A 20,327-nucleotide genomic window follows, 5' to 3' on the forward strand; every position below is an offset into this window, starting at 1 on the left:
AATACGAAATATAGCAACTATGGGTGATTTCTTTCTGTCTTATTTTTGAGATCAAATACTGCTCTCACTGTTTTGTTTGGTTCCATTTTACTGTTTTATTTCCTTTACAATAAAGAGAAAGAAAGATCGACCGACCTCTAGTTAAAGAATTTACTATAAAAATATTCAGCTGTGTTCTACTACCAGCACCTTACATATACACTGTGTTTACTGCATCTCTTGACTACATCAAGAGGCAACCTCAAATGATGTAATCTGTGACAAACACACTCTATGATCACACCCTAGTGATGCCATCACCTCATGATGCATTTCTCAAAATATCCCACCATTGGTAATAGTGCATAAGTGTATGATGATATATTAAATGACTGTACACAGAATGTTTAGTACAGTAGATAACACAAAGGAAGTACTAACTAGATGAATAAGAATCTATGTCCAAATTTTCTAACTACCTAATTCTTAGTGACTAAGAGTATAATTCACAATACCTTTAGGAGGTTTTTGGATCTTTTCTCAAGGTATATTAAGGTGTGGTTTGGAAACTGGGATCTCAGACAAGAAACGTTATGAATCACTTTCTCCACTAACAGACTTTGAAAAGATCCATCAGAGGGAGGCATCTAATTTTACTCTATTTCTATGTCTAAGACATGGCACAGCATGCCTGATGGGTATTTACACACATACCGCATTGTGACTGCCAGAAAACCCATACCAAAAAAGATGAATGGATAGGAGGCACAACAGGATTTCAGAAGTCTGACTGAAAAGCTCCCCCAAGCCATACTTACTAACAAACTACAAGCAGATGCCCTCTATTCCATGTGAACAGAATGCCTGAGCTCTGAGCACAGTTCTGTTAAAAATCCAAATAGCTATGCAGACACAAATATAACTCTTCAGTCCCTCCTGACTTCAAGACCCAGTAAAGCAGTTCTCCAAGTGGTCCAGGGGTTAGGATTAGGGAACTGACAGAACCAACCCATCCCAAGCTTTCTTTGGAGTGGAGGGTGCAGACAGGAATAAGTGCTATCAAAGGAGTAAAGAAAAGAACTTGAAGCAGCTGGGTTTTGAGAAGGCAATCTTGGGTGCTCTGAATAATCCAGACATGCAGCTGTTAGAGTGCAGGGTAGAAATAGAACTCGTGTTAACTGGGATCTTTGTCTTCAAACCATGAGGGGGCTGTACAGCTGCAAGATGTTTTGGTCATGCCATGTGCAGCCAGAGGGAGATGGAAGTCTCAAGAACACTCCGCCTTGTAAGCCAAATCTCACAGAGCCTGGAACTGATTTCAGAAACTGAGAAGATCTTAAGAAACCACAGCACTTTCAGCAGCCCCATTATATGTGGCCCCATCCCCACCCCTTTGCTAAAACACTGATGAACACCAGTTTTGCACCCAACGCTGATGTGGCAGGGAGCTCCTGTCTGGCTGCGTCTGCTTCCTTTTGGTATTCCACCTCTGTTCTAGTTCTTCACCGTTCAACGCTGACACATGCCTTAGGAGAGATTCTGATTCATTTAGGAGCACTGTCCCTGGCTGGGAAAGCCTCTCTGCCAGGACACTTGACAGGCAGCTGGCCAGCCTCCGACTGGTTTTTCTTGGGTCAAATGCCTATCTGTTTTCCAGTCCACTGTGGCCAGAAGATGACGGCGCTTTTACACCTGGAGGTATCCTGTCTGATTATAACAGCATCATCTGCTTTGCTGAGAGTCACAATTGATTTGTCCAGATTGTTCCAGTCAATCTTCTGCCCTGCTGAAGCAGTGATCTAAGAAAAATAGCAGCTTTCAAGGGAGTTGGCAGTCAGCAGCGCAGATCCATGCCCTTTCCATGATAAAAGGAGGAAGAATGCAATGCTCTTAAGCTGCTGCTCAGAGCTGGCTCTCAGTCCTCCTACTCCTGAATGCTCAAAGCAAGTCAGATGGCCAAGCCCAAAGTCAAGGGCAGGAGGGGCGGAAAAGGTCACCATACCCACAAAGAAGCCACAGCAAAAAAAAAAAGAAAGGTAAGAAAGAATTATGCATAACTAAAATGACCCACCCATTATTCTGGGGTGAATAAAATGTTGGGGAGGGAAGTTAAATAGGTCAGAGAATCATTTGTAACAAAAATAAATACACTACCTTCTCTCTCTATCAAAGCAAACTTGAATACTTCTTCATCTTCATTAAATATTTACAGTTATCAAGAAAAAAAAAATCAAGTTTTGGGCCAGAAATTATCTACCCAACTGAACTACAAAGGTGGATATAATATATTTGATTGATGAATAAAGGAAAAAATATAAATCAAGAGATTTTGTTTGGGGAGGATTATTCCCTAATCCTCTCTAAAGTAAAGCAGACGCCTGCTCCCGCTGGCTTCTCTGTGGAATGCGAGCTGAAGCGTGGGAGGAAGCGCTCTGGTTTCTGCTGGATCCGACTCAAACGGTTGCAAGCCTGAGATGCACCTGTAGCCAAGGCCCTTCATTAAACAAGGAGCACAGCTGTCCCGGGCGTGTGTGTCCAGCCTCGCTGGGGAGAGCACTCAATCCCACACAAGACGCCCAGAGGCCGGCACAACCCCGGCCACAGCCCTCTCACCTGCTCTACAGATGTTTCTCTCTCTTTCGCCAAAGTTTCTCAATCTGTTTCTAGGCAGAGAGATTTTAAAATAATTATATTTTCGACAAAAGCATCCCTGTCTGTTTAGAATATTTTCATTTAATTAAAAAAATTTGGATCTAGGAGGCTGAGGCAGGAGGACTTCCATGAGTTTGAGGCCAACCTGGGCCTTACAGTGAATTCAAGGTAAGCCTGCACTACACAGCCAGACCCTGTCTATAAATACATACATAGAAATAAACTAGGACCTTGAAAAAGCCAACTTGTAAGCTCAGTTACAGTTATAGAAGTTTACTAAAAACCTGGCCACTTGCTTTATAAATAACATTGAAAAGCTTAAAAGAAACATACATATATATATATATATATATATATATATATATATATATAAAATTTTTAATATATACATATATTTACATCATACATATATACACATATTTCATGTTTTAAAGTTTGCCTGTCATAAGAACTAGTCAATTTAACCAGATTGCAATGACCTCTTAGGGGGAAAGAAGACCTAGAACTAAATCATGGAAAAATCGTAACACAAAGTTTTAAAGAAACATAAAAATATATGAAAGAGATTGATGTTTACTTCAAAGTGAGGATGATCTCACAGCAATGGTATGGAGGTCTTTCACAGAGAATAACTCATAATATCTCATAAGCAGTATTTTGTACAGTCTAGTTTATTTTTAATCAAAACTATCACTTCAATTCCAATAATGTTGATTTCCTAGAAACTATTGTTCCCTTCAGAAATAAAAATCAAGCAAAGTTTAGATTTCTGGCAAAGAAATGCAAGGGCTAAGTAGTCACCATCTCATTTCTGTTTCAAACATAAATCTTCTAAAACACTGTTTGGTGGTTTCCCTCTTGTAAACTGTAAATTCATTAATGTTATTTTTCCCTAAGGGGGGTGGTAATCACAGTTTGATTCCAGAATATTACTGGAATATTACTAAGTATTGACTTCTCAATATCTTGAACTCAAGTTTCAACATCTTAGGCCACTGGAATAAAAACTTTTTTCCAGCACTAAAGACTGCCCAGGGAGGAATTTAAACTACATAATTCCTTACTCAGGAAGATTTTCCTCCATCCCTATTTCCACATTGCTGGCTAAGCTTCTTGGGAGTCTCTATAATCAATCCATGTCTACCATCTCCTAATCCAGGTTTATTTCTAACTTTGTGTAACCAATAACCAATCAGCAGGCAGAGAAGAGTCGTGTTCACACGTCTTCCCGGACAAGGATGTGATCAAACGATTTCTGGACCAAGCATACCACAACCCTACACCCCACAGAGGTACAACTATGGCAAGACTGTCTCTGCAATAGGTTCTGGCCTGCCCTTCAGAGAAATCTGGATTTTCAAAAATAACAGCAGGCAAAACTGTCCATTCATAATCACCAGAGTGCTTTTTCCATGTGTCAGTCTCCACAGAGAATAACATCTTACTGTCTAAGCTTTTAAAGAGTATGCCAGAAACCCTCAAAGAGTGGGTGCTTTTTTTTCTGGCCATTTTCACTGCCGTATGACCAGGAAAGTGGCTCAAGGCTCCTAATTCCAAACAAAATTGTGCACAGGTGAGCCAAGTAGTTTCAGGAACTTGATTTTGCAAGGGAAAAGTATAAAGCTTTATCATTTCTTCTTTAAAGCAGTCAGTTTTCACACACAGCAATCTTCTTAAAGGTTTATTCATTTTTTGTGGGCTTTCAACCTCTTCTTTGGTCCAAATTCCACTGCCATTTAGTACCATTGGGGTGGCTATCTGGCCAGTACCAAAGAAACACTTATTTGCATACAAGCTAAAGGTACCTTCAGGCAGGGAAGGCTTCCAAAGCTGCAGTGTGCCTCTCTGAAGACTTCTGTTCCAAGTACTGACTTGATGCACCTGCAAAAGCCTGCCCTACAGGTCTCTGGGAACACACTAGGTTCTCCCGCTGCTTCTTTTCCTCCTTCACATGAAGTGTGACTGAGGCTACAGTGGTTCTCGGGGCCAGGATCACCCTCACTATCACTGTCAAATGCAGCTCCTCTGAAAATCTACACATGGTAATTTATCCTATGTATAAAAATCTGGTTCCAATTACTTCTTTTTTGCGAGTGGTCTTCATCCAGTGGCTACCCTAAGGGTTATTCTTACTTTTGCAAAGGGCCAATAGGTAGAGGATAAACTTGGTGTTCCATGCTCTGAAGCCCCCACTTTGTCTCCCGTTCACGGTACTCTGCTGTACCACAGACAACTCCCGACAAGCCCTGTGTGACTAGCAGTGGTGTCTGCAGCCTTTATCCAATGTCCTGGCCCATTCCGTGAAGTGGTTGGTATTAGCAAACTTATCCGGACAAACACTGTCCATCTTTTCCTGTTCAGATTTGTCTTGGCAAAAGCCCACAATTTTGGCTGTTCCCTCTAAGCTCTGCAGAACCCATCTCTTCTCCCTTAGGACAACTAGGAAGACCCAGACAGCATCACTGGTGACCTCTCTACTGAACCAGTCTGAAACCACAGGGAATCTACTTTCCTGACACAGGATTTTCTGTTTTCAAGGGGAGATACAGCTGCTTGTCACACTCTGAGATGTTTTCATGTATGCTTCTCATATCAGCCTGAACGTTAACACTACCAGATGTGCAATTGACCGCAGTATCACTAAAAGTACCATAAGAGGTCTCATGTAACCAAAGCATCCTGATAGTCTAGGACTACCGGATGGGGTCAGGCCACAGCTAGGATGGAGGGGCTCAAACAACAAAGCTGCTGCTGTGAGAACAGGAGCTCTGGAGAGCTAAAACTTCGGCCTTGGAACTGATGTTAGTCTTTTAGAAGTCACCACTGGCAATCACACTTACGAGTATCTTTCAACTGAGATACAACTAGCATATCAAAGGTGAAGGTCACCTTTTTTTTTAAACTGAGATATAGTTAACTGAGATATATACTCTAAGTGTATAGTACAGCGCTTGTTAGTATATTCACAGAGTTGTACAACCATCATGACTAATTCCAGAATACTTTCATCACCTGAAAAGAAAACTATAGTCATTGTCTATTCTCCCTCTCAGCAGCCCCTGTGGTAACCACTAATCTAAGCTCTGTATGGCATTGTCTATTCTAGACCTTTTATACACAGGGAATCATGATATGTAGCACAGATCCTGTGTCTGGTTTATTTCACTCAGCCTGTATTCAAGGTTATAGCGAGTATCAGTTCCTCAGTCCTTTTTATGGTAAATATGACACTGTAGAGAAATACTGTGTTTAGCTTTTCACTCATCAACTGATGAGCATTTAGCATGTTTTCACTGGATGTTATGAGAAATGCTGCTGTGAACATACTTACATGCAAATCTCTGTGTGAAATGTTTCCAGTTCTCTTGGGTATACACCTAGGTGCTGAAATTACTAGGTAGAGAATAACTCTAAAGTTAAATAAATTTAACTTTCTCTAGGCATTCAGGTGGCATATTAATATTATATATCTGAGTCTACAACCATTATTATCTCGCCCAATTAAAATGTTATTCCCACTAATATGAAAAGAGTTTCCGTGACATACATTATTTCCCCAGTTTCCCTGTGGCCTGTCACTCTACCATTAACAGAAGCTAGACTTCTCAGACAGAAGTAGTTTCCTAGTAGCACATGCTTTTCTGCTACCTCCAAACTAAGCGCTACCTGAGAATTACACTGTGGGGAGGCTGGTTGACAGGGACACTGACAATAAAAGAATTAGTTACAGGATTTACGTGGCAAGGCCAGCCTATTGGCCTATCAGGTGCAAAATCTGCTCATGTTTAGTGGATGGATACTGTGAACATCTAAATCAGGGATTAGCAAACCACAGCCCATGAGCCACACCCAGCCCTCCTCCACCCATAATTTTTACAATCTGCAAGATAAGAATTATTCTGACACTCTTCAATACATAACAACATTGTAAAAAGCTATGAAAGTACTTACATAAAATCCCTATTGTTCCTCTTAGCTCACAACACATAAAACATTTTCTACAGGTCCTTTAAGAAAAGCTTTTCTGACCTCTGCCCTTGATGATACACATACAAGCTAAATTCTTTTAAGACTAGTTAATAAAAAGGGCACCACGCTATTAAACTCTCAATCTAGGACACCAAGTTACCTAGGAAATGACTCAAAAGGCTGGTAAACACAAAAATAGGAAAGCAACCGTGTACACACTGGACAGTGATGGCAAGCTACGTGAAACTGCGAAGTGCGGAAGCTCCCAGGAGAGCACACAGGTCACTAGCAACCTGAAGGTTTGCTACCCCAGTCGTGTTTCTTCTGGAGACGGCTACCTTTGACACACTAATATATTTGACTTTAGTGAATGCACCAGCCCCATCCTTATCTCTTTCCTGCTTATTCTGAACAACATGTTTTTCTCTTCCCAGCAAACAAATCCTTAGTCACTTGGGCTGGTGGAACCACCACCTCCTCCTAGTGTAAGCGGATTAAGGTACACAAGGCTTAGGGCTCTACCTAGGTTTGTATCATTACTGCTGGTTATGAGGTCTCAATATTAAATCTAGCAAGTGGTAGTTAATTACGACAGACCGCCTTCTTTTTTAAAAAAAATTTCCCCTTCAAAGGGGGGAAACAATACTTGTTCTTTGCCCAACTAAACGTCTTCTCTGGTCCTACTCACTTCTCAAAAGTAATGGCACCGGACTGCAATGAGCCACACCAATTCTTCAACTGTACCCCAATGTACAGCATGCCAAATGACCTTAATCTCTTCTCTTTTTCTGAAGAATCAGAATTATCTACTTCTGTCTACACTCCCAACCTTTCAGGATAATGACAATTTAATCTGTCCCACTTGATCTTTTGCATAAAAATGCAAATGAAGATACTAAAAGACGCTCCTACAGGCAACCCACTTTTCTGTCTCTCTTTGACTGAAGCTTTTCTTCCTTTCAATAAATTCTTCCTACTCTTTTAAAAAAAGTTTCTGCTTTTCCTCAGATTTTTGCTGTTAACTTTTCCTTCCTTTTTGCTCCATTTGGGGTTTCCCTCTTTTCCTTGGCACAGAGTGAGAGTCCGGGAGACAGAGCGCATTAGGTTCTTCCTCCTTTTCGAAGGCCTTTATTCCAGCTTCAGGCTTCCTAGTCTTACCCAGTTTTCCTATTTCCACATTCTCCATGGTCTTGCCAAATTACCTCTTTTTAAAACTTTCCAATTAGACCTCCAACTCTCACTGGAGCTCTGGCCTCAGCAAAAAATAGCCACATCTCCCTTCCTGTCCGTCCCATACACCAAAAATGTCTCAGTCAATTCCTGAACTTCTTTCTGAACAAGAGCTATCTGTTGAAGACCTAGACCAGAGGACTCCATCCCTGTGACAATGTGTCAATCCATATCCTTTAACCAGCTCGCTACTACATAAAAATAGCTTTAAACAGGACAGGGAGAAAGTTTGAGCTGATACAGTTAAGAAACTTCACATTCTTCTAACATACCATTTTATCTTCCAGAAAATACTTCAACCAAAGTTTGAGCATTTAAAATGCATCCACATAGTAAGAATTCCATTCCTATAATAAATCAATATTAATTAAAACTGCAGTCGACCTTAAAACCAGTGATTCCCAAGCCATCTTTTTTAGACAACTCCCTGCTCAGAAATTGTTTTCTTTATCAATATAACCATAAACTTTCAAAATTCTCTTCCCATCACATTGTAACTTGGGGATGCTTCTAAAATTCTATCTATTTAAGACTCCATGGAAAAATTACAATCAGAAAACTATTACACATTCAAGGCATATTCACCTCAGGAACAAACTATTAAATAGTAAATTAAAAAATCTTTCAAAGTGGATGGGTACATCTCTCCCTTTGCAAATGACTTGGAAGTAATTTTGCCTAACTGCCAAGACACGACACAAATGATTTTTATAATTTTCCCTAAGACCTCCAGCTTCAGAGTGAAAGGGAAGTCTGAGGGAAGCATCAATCACTTTAGGTTTGGTACAGAAACTGGAAAGCAGAGACAGCAATAGAGAACCAAGTCTGCGGCAGCTACATACTTAAGTGTCAAACAGTAGCAAGACGCCATCTCAGCTATTCAGACAATCTGTGGCAGTGAAATATAGTTCCATACAACCCCACAACTGGCATTCTTTTCCAAAGCTTATGGTGCAGGAATCAGTCCAGATGCGATGGAGCAGGATGCTGCTGGAAGGAGCACACGTCTAGCTCTTCTTGCCTTTCAGTGGTCTGTGTCTCACTCCTGAACATTTTCTGCAGATGCCGCCAGCAGACACTCGGTAATACCTAAACCACAAATCATCACATTCCCCACCCTTCGAGCCAGGGACTGCGTCCTTGAGCTTCCCCCAGAGCGAGATACTGACCAAGTTGGCCACTGATACAATAGTCCTTTACAAATTTGGAGGAGTCTGCCACGCCATCTGCTTAACAGACCAAAAAGTAGGTGGACCTTAAGCACAAAAATATCCACTGTAGGTGAGGCTGAGAGACTAACGCAGGACACTTCAGACTTTTCACAGGGAATGAATCTTGGCTAGCTTGCTAAAGAAAACATTCCATCAATGTAAACATGGCAGGCGTGCGGTACAACTATACCTAAAATTACAGCAACTATGTCTCTGAAATGCAGACGTCTTGCAGAAATGGAATCACAGACAGATCACTTCAGATTTATTTCTCAAATCCAGGAAAGCTGCCTTTCCTCAGAATTAGGAAACTATGCTAAACATCTGCTGCCTGGTTGTTTCAGGAATCAATGGGGGTCTTTTAATGATGCTTGAATTTTATCTACTGTGACATACTTAAGTCACCTAAACCAAATAAAGTGTCCAAACTATGATACTACAACTTGAGAAAATGGTTAACTGAGCCATACTCACACTGAAAAGGTGCTGCCACGTGGTCCTGCCCGTATCTTAGTGGGAATGAGCCTTCTGTTGATTGCTCTCCTGAAATCACCTTCTGGGCTGGAAAGTACTTGGGCCTGAGCACATATTCCTGGGCCTGGGCATGATGAATCACCACATTCTGGGAGGAAAGGGGTGTTACTCTGGGAAGAAACAAAGTGAGAATCAAAAAATAAATAATGGGCTTTTAAAAGTCAACAAAAGAGGGAAGAACTAGTTAAACTTAAAAAAGAGCGGAAATTCCATGCAAGGTTCATTTGCTCCTTCAAAAATAGTGGCTGACCATGCATGGTGTATAGGCAGAAACTCACCACTTACCCTTAGAAACCTCCAGCATGAAAGGGACTCTGCCTATCTACTCAAGAAGCATAAGCTAAACAGGTTATCACAAATGGATTTTATCAGAGGGTCCACAGCATGGACCCTCTACTGTAATGCTTCATGCAAAACAGTGGCATTAATAGTTAAAAATGCAAAGACATAGACATAAATGGATACACATATAAATTGGCAGCTCTGGCAAAGCAAAGAGTGGAAAGAAAACAAAAAGGTATACAAGGAGCATATGCAAGAAATTCCCTGCTTGATTAATGAAATAAAATCAGCTTTGAGGACTAGATCCAGTATAGTTCAGAGGGACCTTGCCAAGCGACCTAGTAACAGCAGGTTAGTTGGTCAGCTCCTTTAAGTCTCAGTTCCCCTAACGGTAGGAACATACCGTCCTTGCCAAACAGGCCTGAGCAGAAAGCCTGCTTCATGCATGTCTGTAAATCTAGCACTCTGGGAGGCTGATACAGGAAGATAGCAATTTTGAGATCAGCCTAAGCAACTTTAGCAACTAAGTCCCTGTCTCAAAAAAAAATAAATAAATAAATAAAGGGCTAGAGATGTAGCTCAGTGCAAAAAGCCCTGGATTAAACTTCTGCCTCCCTCCTCCCAAAAATTTTGAACACAATAAAACTGAAAAAAAAAAGTAATTTGAGTTACCTTTTTGAAATATGAATTATGATACTGTTAGGAAAACAATTTCCATGCTGTACCTCATAATGATACAAACTATACTATACTGAGTTAAATGTTTTATAATTGCTGGTTCTCAAGAATAATGAAAATAACCAGTCTTGCCATTTTATTTTTCAGTGATAACAAATGAAAACCTCTGGGACTTCTGAACAAAATTGTGATGTTTTCACCTTCCTGACCCAACTCTTTATATTCTGTAACAATTCCCTTCCACTGCATGCAATATATACTTTAAAATAATAAGCCTTTGCCCATATTGAAGCATTCCTACAGGAAGATAAATTAAACTATTAGTTGAGTAAGGCTAGTAAGTAGTAATAATATACAGATGCTATATGAATTCTAGGATATACAAATTCTTTACTAAAATCATTAGAATGGCCCATTTTAGGAACACACAGCCTTCAGGAGGGAACTGGCTCTCCGTGTGATCTGGCCCAAAGGGCTGCCTCTCCAAAGGTGACAATATCCAAAGGGAGGAAATGACATCATGGCAGCTCAATGTAGAGAGTAAATTACCAGGCCACCAAAAATATCACCACAGTGTCTCATGATGGAAGCAGAATTCTACATAACTCACTCTATGGGACTGATTCTAGTTGGAGCTGAGGAAGGAGTTATTCTGCAGGACAGAGATAAAGAAACAGAAAAGGCTGGAATTAGGATGCTTCCTCTTAACCAGGGCTCTCAAGCCGTCTCTTTAAAGTCTGTAGTCTCAGTAACCCTGGTAAAATCTACCTTGGGCCTGGATTTTCCCAGACATAATAGCACCTTAAAGGCATTCCTTTCCTCACAAGACGACTCAGAACATTACTAAAAGCCCAAGGGCTAGCACTGCAAACACTGTCTTGATGATGTAAGTGTTGTTTTGATCTTTAAGTAAGTCTGTTTGGGAAAGAAGACACGGTGAAACAGCTGGACACATTTGGCGGTCACAAGTCCATTCCATGAGCCACAGGGAGAAGGAGAAGCTCTTCTGTAGCTCAGAAGCTGCGCGGCCAGCCAGTCGCTGTGGGCTGTAATCAGGTGACAGACATACAGATTAGCTTCTGTTCAGAACAGGAGCGCCCAACACCCCGGGAGACCTGGGCTGCCACACGCTCCTGTCCTGAGCCGCACCAGGAAGGAGAGCCTTTGGGTCTGCCTTCCACATGAGTACCTCCTTCTCTGCCCTCTGAAACAAAGACATATGGGCAGCAAGAAGTGAACTAAAAGGCTATGTACATGTGGACTCCTTTCCCCTGAACACAACAGGAAAGTCACAAACAGGTAAAAGTGAGATCAAGGTGTTCCAGGTCTTGAATTTCAGTAACAAGTGTTAGCCGGCACTAACCCAAGGAAATTGAGACTTGAACCCTACACTGGGCAATTATTCCCCAAGTTACTAACACATTGCAAATATGGAACTACTAGTCAGACATGGTGGCACATGCCTGTAATCTCAGCATTCAGGAAGCTGAGACAAGCGTATTTCTGCTAGTTCAAGGCCAGCCTAAGCTACAAAATGAGCTTAAGACCAGCCTGAACTGCATAATGAAACCCTGTCTCAAAAAGACATACAAAAAGAAAAAAAGATACATAATATGCAGCTACACATAGGTGACCCCATTCATCTATCACCTTCTCCTTTCCCCAGAAACAGGGCAAAAGTACATAGCACCTGCAGTCATAAGGCTGAGGCCATTCTGCTTCACAGTCCAAGAAGGTGTGGGGCAAACTCACCCCGCACACACTGATGAGGCGACACACCTTCTTCCTTGGTGGCCTGAGTCCACCTTCTCTTCCAGTGTCACCTGTCACAATTATTTTGCACCATTTCTCATCCTTATAGGCACACATGCAAACTCTTCTTTCTTTTTATCCAATTATTTCAGGAGAAAGAAATCTCTCTCTTCATTTAAATTGGGATTTCTAGGCTGGTGGTACATACCTGTAATCCCAGCACTCAGGAGGCTGAGGAAGGAGGATCACTCAGAGTTCAAGGCCAGCCTGAACTATATATGAGACCCTGTCTCAAAGTAATAATAATAATAATAATAAAAATAATAAAAATTGGGACTTCTTTTTCCTTCCTCCACTACCAGAATATACTATCAGTAGTGAACATAGGATTTGTCCTAACAATATAACTATAATTTTAAGGGATAGGAGGCTAAATTTTTCAAAAGAACCGAAGGTTAAAAGTGAAAACTGTAGGCCTCAGGTTCAAAATTGTTTTGAGACACCCATATATTCCCTTTTCTTCAAACATATGCTGAAAATTGTAGGTAAGGGAAAACAAAATATAAATTGAATTGATACTTCGCTCTGCACTATAGTACAACCAAGCGAGTGCACTAAAATATTTAATACACTGTATTGATAAAAAGCAACTATCCCAAATTCCTCAATGTCTCCCCACTGGTGACCTCCCTAGCCTACCTATGCCCCCGCAAACCAGTCCCTCAATCCTGAACCTACTCAGTTAACATTTGGCCAGCCAGAGACCCAGCTCCATTCTGGTTGGTCAAGACCTCCTGCAAACAGGCTACTAAGCAGGACTGAGAACCATGTAACAAATCTGTAAGAGATCCAAGGTACAACAAAAAACACTGGCTGCTGTAGCAGGAGACAGGAAGCCCTGGGCTGCAAAACATTTTTCTGCTCTTTACCTCAGTGCACACTGTACATGCACATGCAGCACACACCTTTATCTGTATGTGTGTTTTTTATATAATCCAAATGAATTTCACAAAATATTATTTAGGCTCTGTGTACAGGATATCTTGATATTTTCTCCTATAACCTATTTTTTAAACAGTCTTGAACCACACTGTATCTATTTAACGACTTCATGACTTCCTAATAGGTTGTATCCAGTAGCTGAAAGATATCCATGCGAGTACAGACACAGAGGAGGTGCCTTCCAAAGGGCCACAGGAGTCTGATGCCGAAGCCAAGAAGGGAAGAGATGATAATGAGAAGCAGAGCTGAATGCTGGTGTCTTCACTGAAAATTTATAAATGAAGACAACTGTCCTCCTCAGTTCAGCAAACAGACCATTCAGGAGTGAAATTTTTATCTCCTTCAGGTAAAAAGCCTTAGTACTCCTTTCTAAAAGAATGAAACGACCTGCAGTGAAGCACAACACATACCCCTCTCCTCAACAATACAGTCCTCTCCTGCTGGGACTTTTAGTTTTGCCAGCATAAAGACTGGTTTGCCATTCGTTTCCCCAAAGGTAAGTTGGACTGGGAGTAAGAGGAGAAGGGTCTGGAGGAAAGGGCAAGAAAGGGGACTCACTGCAGTGGAGAATGTGATTCCATAGTTCAGAGACACACCCATATGAAACCACACCGGGTGACACTAGGAACCTTCTCCTTTGGCAGGCACAGGAATCCTGACAACAGGCCACTGGGAAGAAGACACCCCGACAGCCTACTTGCTTTACTCTGAGCGCTCTGTCTATCCATACACAAAATATGAAAAACATTGTGTTGGAAGCACCCATGTTACCAACTCTGGAGATACAAAGGTCAGAATTAGCTGGAAGGAAACTGAAAAAGTCCAAAAATGAAAGAGAAGTGAAAAGCTTCATCTTTTCAAAGGAACAGTCAGAAGGTAACAGTCATGACTCTGACAGAAGACACTTTATGGAAGAGTACATCAAGGTTTACATGTGCCATTTGACTTTGAAGAGACAGGAAAATGATACATACCAAATAACGACTAGGAAGAAGGCTGATGATAAGGCATGAGATAAATAAGCTCACCCTTCCCTACCATGATAAGAAATCTTTAAGCAATATCTAAAGTGAATGAGCCATGAAGTGGCCGTGCAGAGGTAACTACCAGAAGAACTACAGGACTTGATTACATGAATCAAAACTGAAAGCGCTGAAGCCTGGTCGGGTAGAAGCGAATGTCTGAGTATGTCTGAGTCGAGGTCTAGTGGCAGAGTGAAAGCGACGAGGTATGCTGAGTCACACCCACCAGAAGCAAGGGCCAGTCTGTGGGGAGATGACTGCGCGGTTTTAGAGACAGCAATGTGGGCAGATCTCCACAGAGGGGTTAGGAAAAGCCTCTGAGTTTAGGAACATCACAGTTCTAAGTGGTCCAGTATCTGCAAAGGCAAAAACATTTCAGGAAACAGAAAGGATACACCCACATAGTCTTCAAAGATGTTCACCCTCAATAGTGGCCATAAAGAGAATAAAGGTTGGGGAGGGGACTCAGAAAAGAAAACAAACAAACAAAACAAGGAAAATATAGATCAAGAAACGATGAGTGAAAACAAGTTTCTAGGAAGAAGTACGAGAGGGTCACACACAAAAGGGTGCAGAAAAAGACAGAGACGTAAGAACCTAGGAAAAAACCAGTGAATTTCGTAGTAGGTCACGGACAACATGAACAGAGCAACACAAGTAGTAGGGGTTGAAATGTAACCACACACAGTAACTTAGTGGGGGAGATGCTGGTCACACAGGAGAAAGAAACAGGACAGAAATGAGGGCTATATGGGGCCCCCTGAAGATATGATCTATGGATACTGCACCCTGTAAACAGAGAGGAAACGACTGCATTAAAATGTCTTCCTTCTAAGAGAGGATTAGTCACATACTGTTTACACTGCTGCCTTCCTAGTGGCAACTTCTGGCACACAGACCAACTAAACATTTCCATACTTCTACTAAACCCATTATTTGACCTGTGAGAGGCTGGGAGGATCTGACAAAACACAATCTTTTCCACTTCGGCCAAGCGCTTTGGACCTCACAGAAGGGAGCCTCCAACAGGCCATAAAAGCTTCGCACAGAAGGCAGTGTGACACGATCTGATCTTTTCCCCTATCTTGAGCATCCTCCGATTTGAAGTCAGGAGTTAGCAAAGGCAGAGGAGGAAAGAGTAATGCACAGAAGGCGTAGGGAGACTTGAGGTCCTCAAGACCAGATTCTCTATAAAATTCAGGTAATTGTGGGACCTCATAGTTTTTAAACTGTTAGGAAGTATGAGTGAAGGAGAAATACGGGCAGTAGAGCAGATAAAAAGTGTCAGCAATGATATGACATTTGACAAGAAGGAGAGAAGCTCTTTTCCATGGAGTACCAAGGACAAATAAGCAAAGGAATGTTAAGCAAAAAACAAAACCACTGGGAAGATGCCACAGAGAAACGCAACACACAGATACACATAAAGGGAAACAAGGATTTACGCTCTGTAACCCCACTCATGTGGGATCACCAATCAGACAATGAGAATTTAGGAAGTAAAGAGTTGCTGATGGAGAGACGAAAGCACAGCACACACTGGCTGCCAGTGAGAGTGTGGAGAACTGGAGGGCGCCAGAAAAAACACTCTGAAAAATGAAACAAGCAAACACAAAGCCATGAGAACAGGAGGAAAGATTACACCAAAAATATAAATGTAGGAGATAATCCAGTGTAATTTCTGTGGTAGACATCGAATGAGATGAAAAAGACTGAGAAGTTAAAAGTAAGGAGGGCAGATATCTGGAACAGATGAAAACATGGAAAATAAAGGAATCTTCATAGTCATCATTAGCACACAGGCAACACAACCACACAGTTTTAGAACCAGTTTTCCTTTACTTTTGCAAGATAGGGAGTTTGTGCTCCATCCCAGGGTATTCAGCAATATCTTTAGCAGTGATGGTGAGCCTTTTGGAGACTGAGTGTCCAAACTGCAACCCAAAACCCACTTATTTATTGCAAAGTTCCAACACTGCAACTAAACTGGATACCGAGGTGTTTTAGAAAAACAACTGTTATCTTATGCTGCTGGAACAATCCTATGATGGCTTGCAAGCCTACAGAGAAGACTCTGGCCTATAGATATTTTTTAAATAACAAGACTTAAAGGTGGTGAAAAGGCATCTAGTAGATGGGAATGAAAGATACTACTAAATATTCTGTAATACACAGGACAACACTCTACAAGAAAGAAGTACAGTCTCAAAGTATCAGCAGTGCCAGGGCTGTAAAATCCTGCCTAAACAGGGGCCACTATCACCGAACAATTCTAATAGATACAAGAGTGAAAAGCCCATGTTATCTGTAGGTTACCACACTTACGTTTCTTTTAGCAAATTGTTAAAGTGAGAATGGAGAGAACTCTATAGAAAGCACAAGTTTAAATATGTCCCCAAAGACCCCTAGATTGGAGGCTGGTCTCCAATTCAGCAGTGTGCAGTAATGGGGCCTGAAGAGGTGATTAGATCACCAGGGTACAATGCTCAGAGCTGCAAGGGCTTTGGAAGGTCAGCGGGAGAAAGCAGGCTACCAGGGCGTGCCCCAAAGCATATGCCTTGTCCCTGGCCCTTTGCCCTCTTGCCAAGCACTCTGCTTCCTGGAGGTCACAAGCTGAACACCTGCCCTCTGCCATGTTTTTCCACTGTGATGCTCTGCCTCGAAACAGAATCAGAAAACAGGGAGACAGCTGATGATGGACTTAAACCTCTGAAACTGTGAGCCAAACAAATCTTCCCTCAGTGAAGTGCATTTCTCCAGGTATTTTCCCATAATAATGAAAGGCTAACACATGAAAGTCTCTTCTTTGAAGATTAATAAAACATTAACATCTGGGGGAAGATCATTTCATTTTTTTCAAGTGCATAAGAAATGTGAATTGTCTAAATAATTTCATTAAAAGACACAGGTAGTGAGATTATACACAGCAAGACCAAAACTACAAACTGTTTATTAAAAACCCACAATAAAAATAAAGAATGGAAAAACTGTATTAGTAGGAATCAAAGCTGGAAAAATCAGATTACAAATAGGAAACAGCAAAGTATATTGCCAAGGATAAAAAAGATCACTCATAAGGAAATGAGTTAATTCATCAAGAGGACATAAAAATCATAAACTGTTGTGCACCTAGTAACACAGCATCAAAATATGTTTTTAAAAAGCTGAAAATAAAACAAGTAGAGAGTCCTCAGGGAATTTTTTTAAATCTTTGTTTTAGTTGTAGTTGCAATATTCTCCTCACAATAACTGAGAGACAAGTAAAAAAATCAACGTAGATAAAGAAGTTTTAACACTATCAACCAACTTCATGAGACTGACATTTTTACAGCACCTATACCTATCAATAGCAGTATTTCTTTTCAAGTACATACAAAATATTTTTATCAATATAGACCATATATTGCAATATACAACAAATTTCAATGAATTTTCAAGGATTTGAATCAGACAGCATGTTTTCAGGCCATAATGGAATTTATCTGGAATAGCAACAAAGTTCTCTGAGAGATCTTCATATACTACATTTGGAAGCTAAATATGACGCTAGAATAACTAATGAATTAGGAAAGAAATCACACTGGAAAGTAGAAATTATTCTGGATTGAACAAAACTTAAAACACAATATATAAAACTTTATGAGATGCCATTAATCAGTAACAAAGAATGAATCGGTAGTGCTAAAAGTCTGTATGAGAAAAGAAGCAACAGAACCAAGAAGCTGACCTGCCCTTGCCATGAGCCAGGGTAGTTGTGGGCCGAGAAGAGAACCAAGCAGTCAGCCCAGCTTCCCACGTCCAGCAGGTGCGCAGGTGGGGGGACAGGAAGAGCCCTCCCCACAGCCCACCACCCCACCACCGCTGCCATGTAGAAAACCAGCTGGTGCAGGGGAGCACAGACTGGGATGATAGCAGCTGAGGTATGAGCCCAATTTAATGCTTGTATTGACTGACTGACTTTGCAGGCTGGCAGTCTGAGCATCTTTAGAGAATGATAATATGCACTCTAGCAACTATGGGAGGTTTCCTTCTTCCTTGTTTTTCAAATCCAGTATTGTTTTTGCTGTTTTGTTTTGTTCCATTTTATTGTTTTATTCCCTTCAAAATTAAAAAAAAAAAAAGAAAAGAAAAAGAAGAAAGGTCTTAAGTAAACAGCATCAACTTGCATGTCAAATTGGGGGAGGACAAGAGTAAAACTCAAAATAAGGAGAAATATTAATAAAAATAAAAATAGAAACTCATAAAATACACGATACAAACAAACCAGAAAAAAAACTCACTAAAACCAAAGGCTGTTTCTTTGAGATTAACAAATTGACACATCGCTAGCTAGACTGGTATGAAAAAGTACTGGGAAGGAGAACAATGAGCTCCAGAAGACCCAGAGCCCTGGAAGGGTTAGTGGACCAACCCGAAGATACTCTCTCCAGACAAAGGCGGGACAAACAAGAGTAACTGTGCGGGGCTGGCTTTTCTAACATGTTTAAATTACTCTTTTCATTTAAAAAGGATAAGCACCATTGGACGGTATTAGATAATTCATTACTATTTATTTGTTTGAGGGTTTATCCTATTTTTTATTTGATTAGTACACGTTCATCGTACATGAAGTTTACATTCATTTTAGGGAATAGGTGCGTGTAAGAACACATGACTGATTCTTTTTTAATTCCCTTCCTATCCACCTGTGTCTCCAAATCCTCTTTCCCCATTTTATTCTTATTATTTTTAGCTTATGACACATATTGTTCATATAATTCATTATTTTAAGAACTAGCTAATAATCCAGGGGTGGTGGCACAGCCCTGTAATCCCAGCATTTGGTGAAGCTAGGCAGGAAGGCAGCACGCTCCAGTCCAACCTGAGCAATTAAGTGACTCAGTGAGACCCTTTAGCAAAATAAAAAAGAGGCTGAGGATACAGTTCAGGGCAAAGACCAGGGCAAAGACCACTAGTACAGGGATAAGGACAGTTCAAAAATACATATGCAGAATTATCAAACCATCATACCTTTAATTGAACCCAAAGAGATCATGACAGTGATCATCAAAGACTGTCAACATCTCAAAAAACTGACACTGTGTGTCCTTTAATTAAAAAAAAATACAACATTTATGAAACAGTCCAGCCAAAAATCAACATGAATCTGCTCAAGTCCTAGATCTTTATCCTATTTATAAGCGATTCAGGATATAAAGACATATCAGTATTTCAGGCATGTAATCAGCAAAATCTGTGAAGAAATGCCCCCAAAAAAGAAAGAAGAAGAAATATCTTACAAGAGGTTTAAGAGGCATACCAACCTATTAATGAATGAACACTATTTTGATACTGATTTAAACAAATAAGCTGTTAAAAATTGCTTAAGTGTCTTGGGAATTTGAATTCTCATTTTTAACAATATTAAGTATTGTTGTTTTAAGTGGGATGATGGCCTTGAACTTATTTATTAACAGCCCTAATCTTTCATCAACACATGCTGAAATATGTGTAGACTAGCTGCAAAATAATCTCAAGAGGTGAGAAGCAGGTTTTTATGTCAATGAAATACAACTGGATATGAACTGAGAATTATATAAGATACAAATGGCCAGGATACAAAACCAACATTTAAAAACTCAACAGTGGGAAAAACAGAGAAGAAGAAAGGGGGAAATATATATATGTGCACATAAGATAGCTAAGATAATTGTACTATTGATCCTAACAGTTCAGGAAAAGAAACTATGATTGATTATATTGTTTATATCTGTTCTGCATCCTGTATCTTATAATCTGAGCAATTATTTTGAAGATAACAATATGCAATACAGTGACTACTGTTAATTTCCTATCAGCTTGTTTTGAACCCCCATATCATTTCTACTATTTTGTTTTTATTGTTTTGCTTTCTTTTAACCTCTTAAAAAATTAACTTGTTTTCTATATACCAGTAATGAACTAGATGAGAAAGAAACAATTGCATGCATAAGTTTTCAAAAAAGATAGAAGGTAAAAGACCTCTACAATGAAAATT

At 40.4% G+C, this 20,327-nt stretch overlaps 1 protein-coding gene across 5 annotated transcripts in view; it reads right to left on the reverse strand.

Annotated features, from left to right (window-relative positions):
* Positions 1-20,327, reverse strand: part of Ltbp1 (latent transforming growth factor beta binding protein 1) — a 405,267-nt gene that overhangs the window by 238,370 nt on the left and 146,570 nt on the right. For all 5 annotated transcript variants that reach the window (XM_063230019.1, XM_063230015.1, XM_063230027.1 and 2 more), the window contains exon 4: positions 9,516-9,685. In XM_063230019.1, coding sequence (XP_063086089.1) covers positions 9,516-9,685 — 170 coding nt within the window. The remainder of the gene's footprint in view (positions 1-9,515; positions 9,686-20,327) is intronic.

Source organism: Cavia porcellus, unplaced genomic scaffold (assembly GCF_034190915.1).
Source record: "Cavia porcellus strain 051 isolate PalLab524CR breed Dunkin Hartley unplaced genomic scaffold, mCavPor4.1 scaffold_1, whole genome shotgun sequence".
In the NCBI taxonomy this organism is placed as follows: Eukaryota; Metazoa; Chordata; class Mammalia; order Rodentia; family Caviidae; genus Cavia; species Cavia porcellus.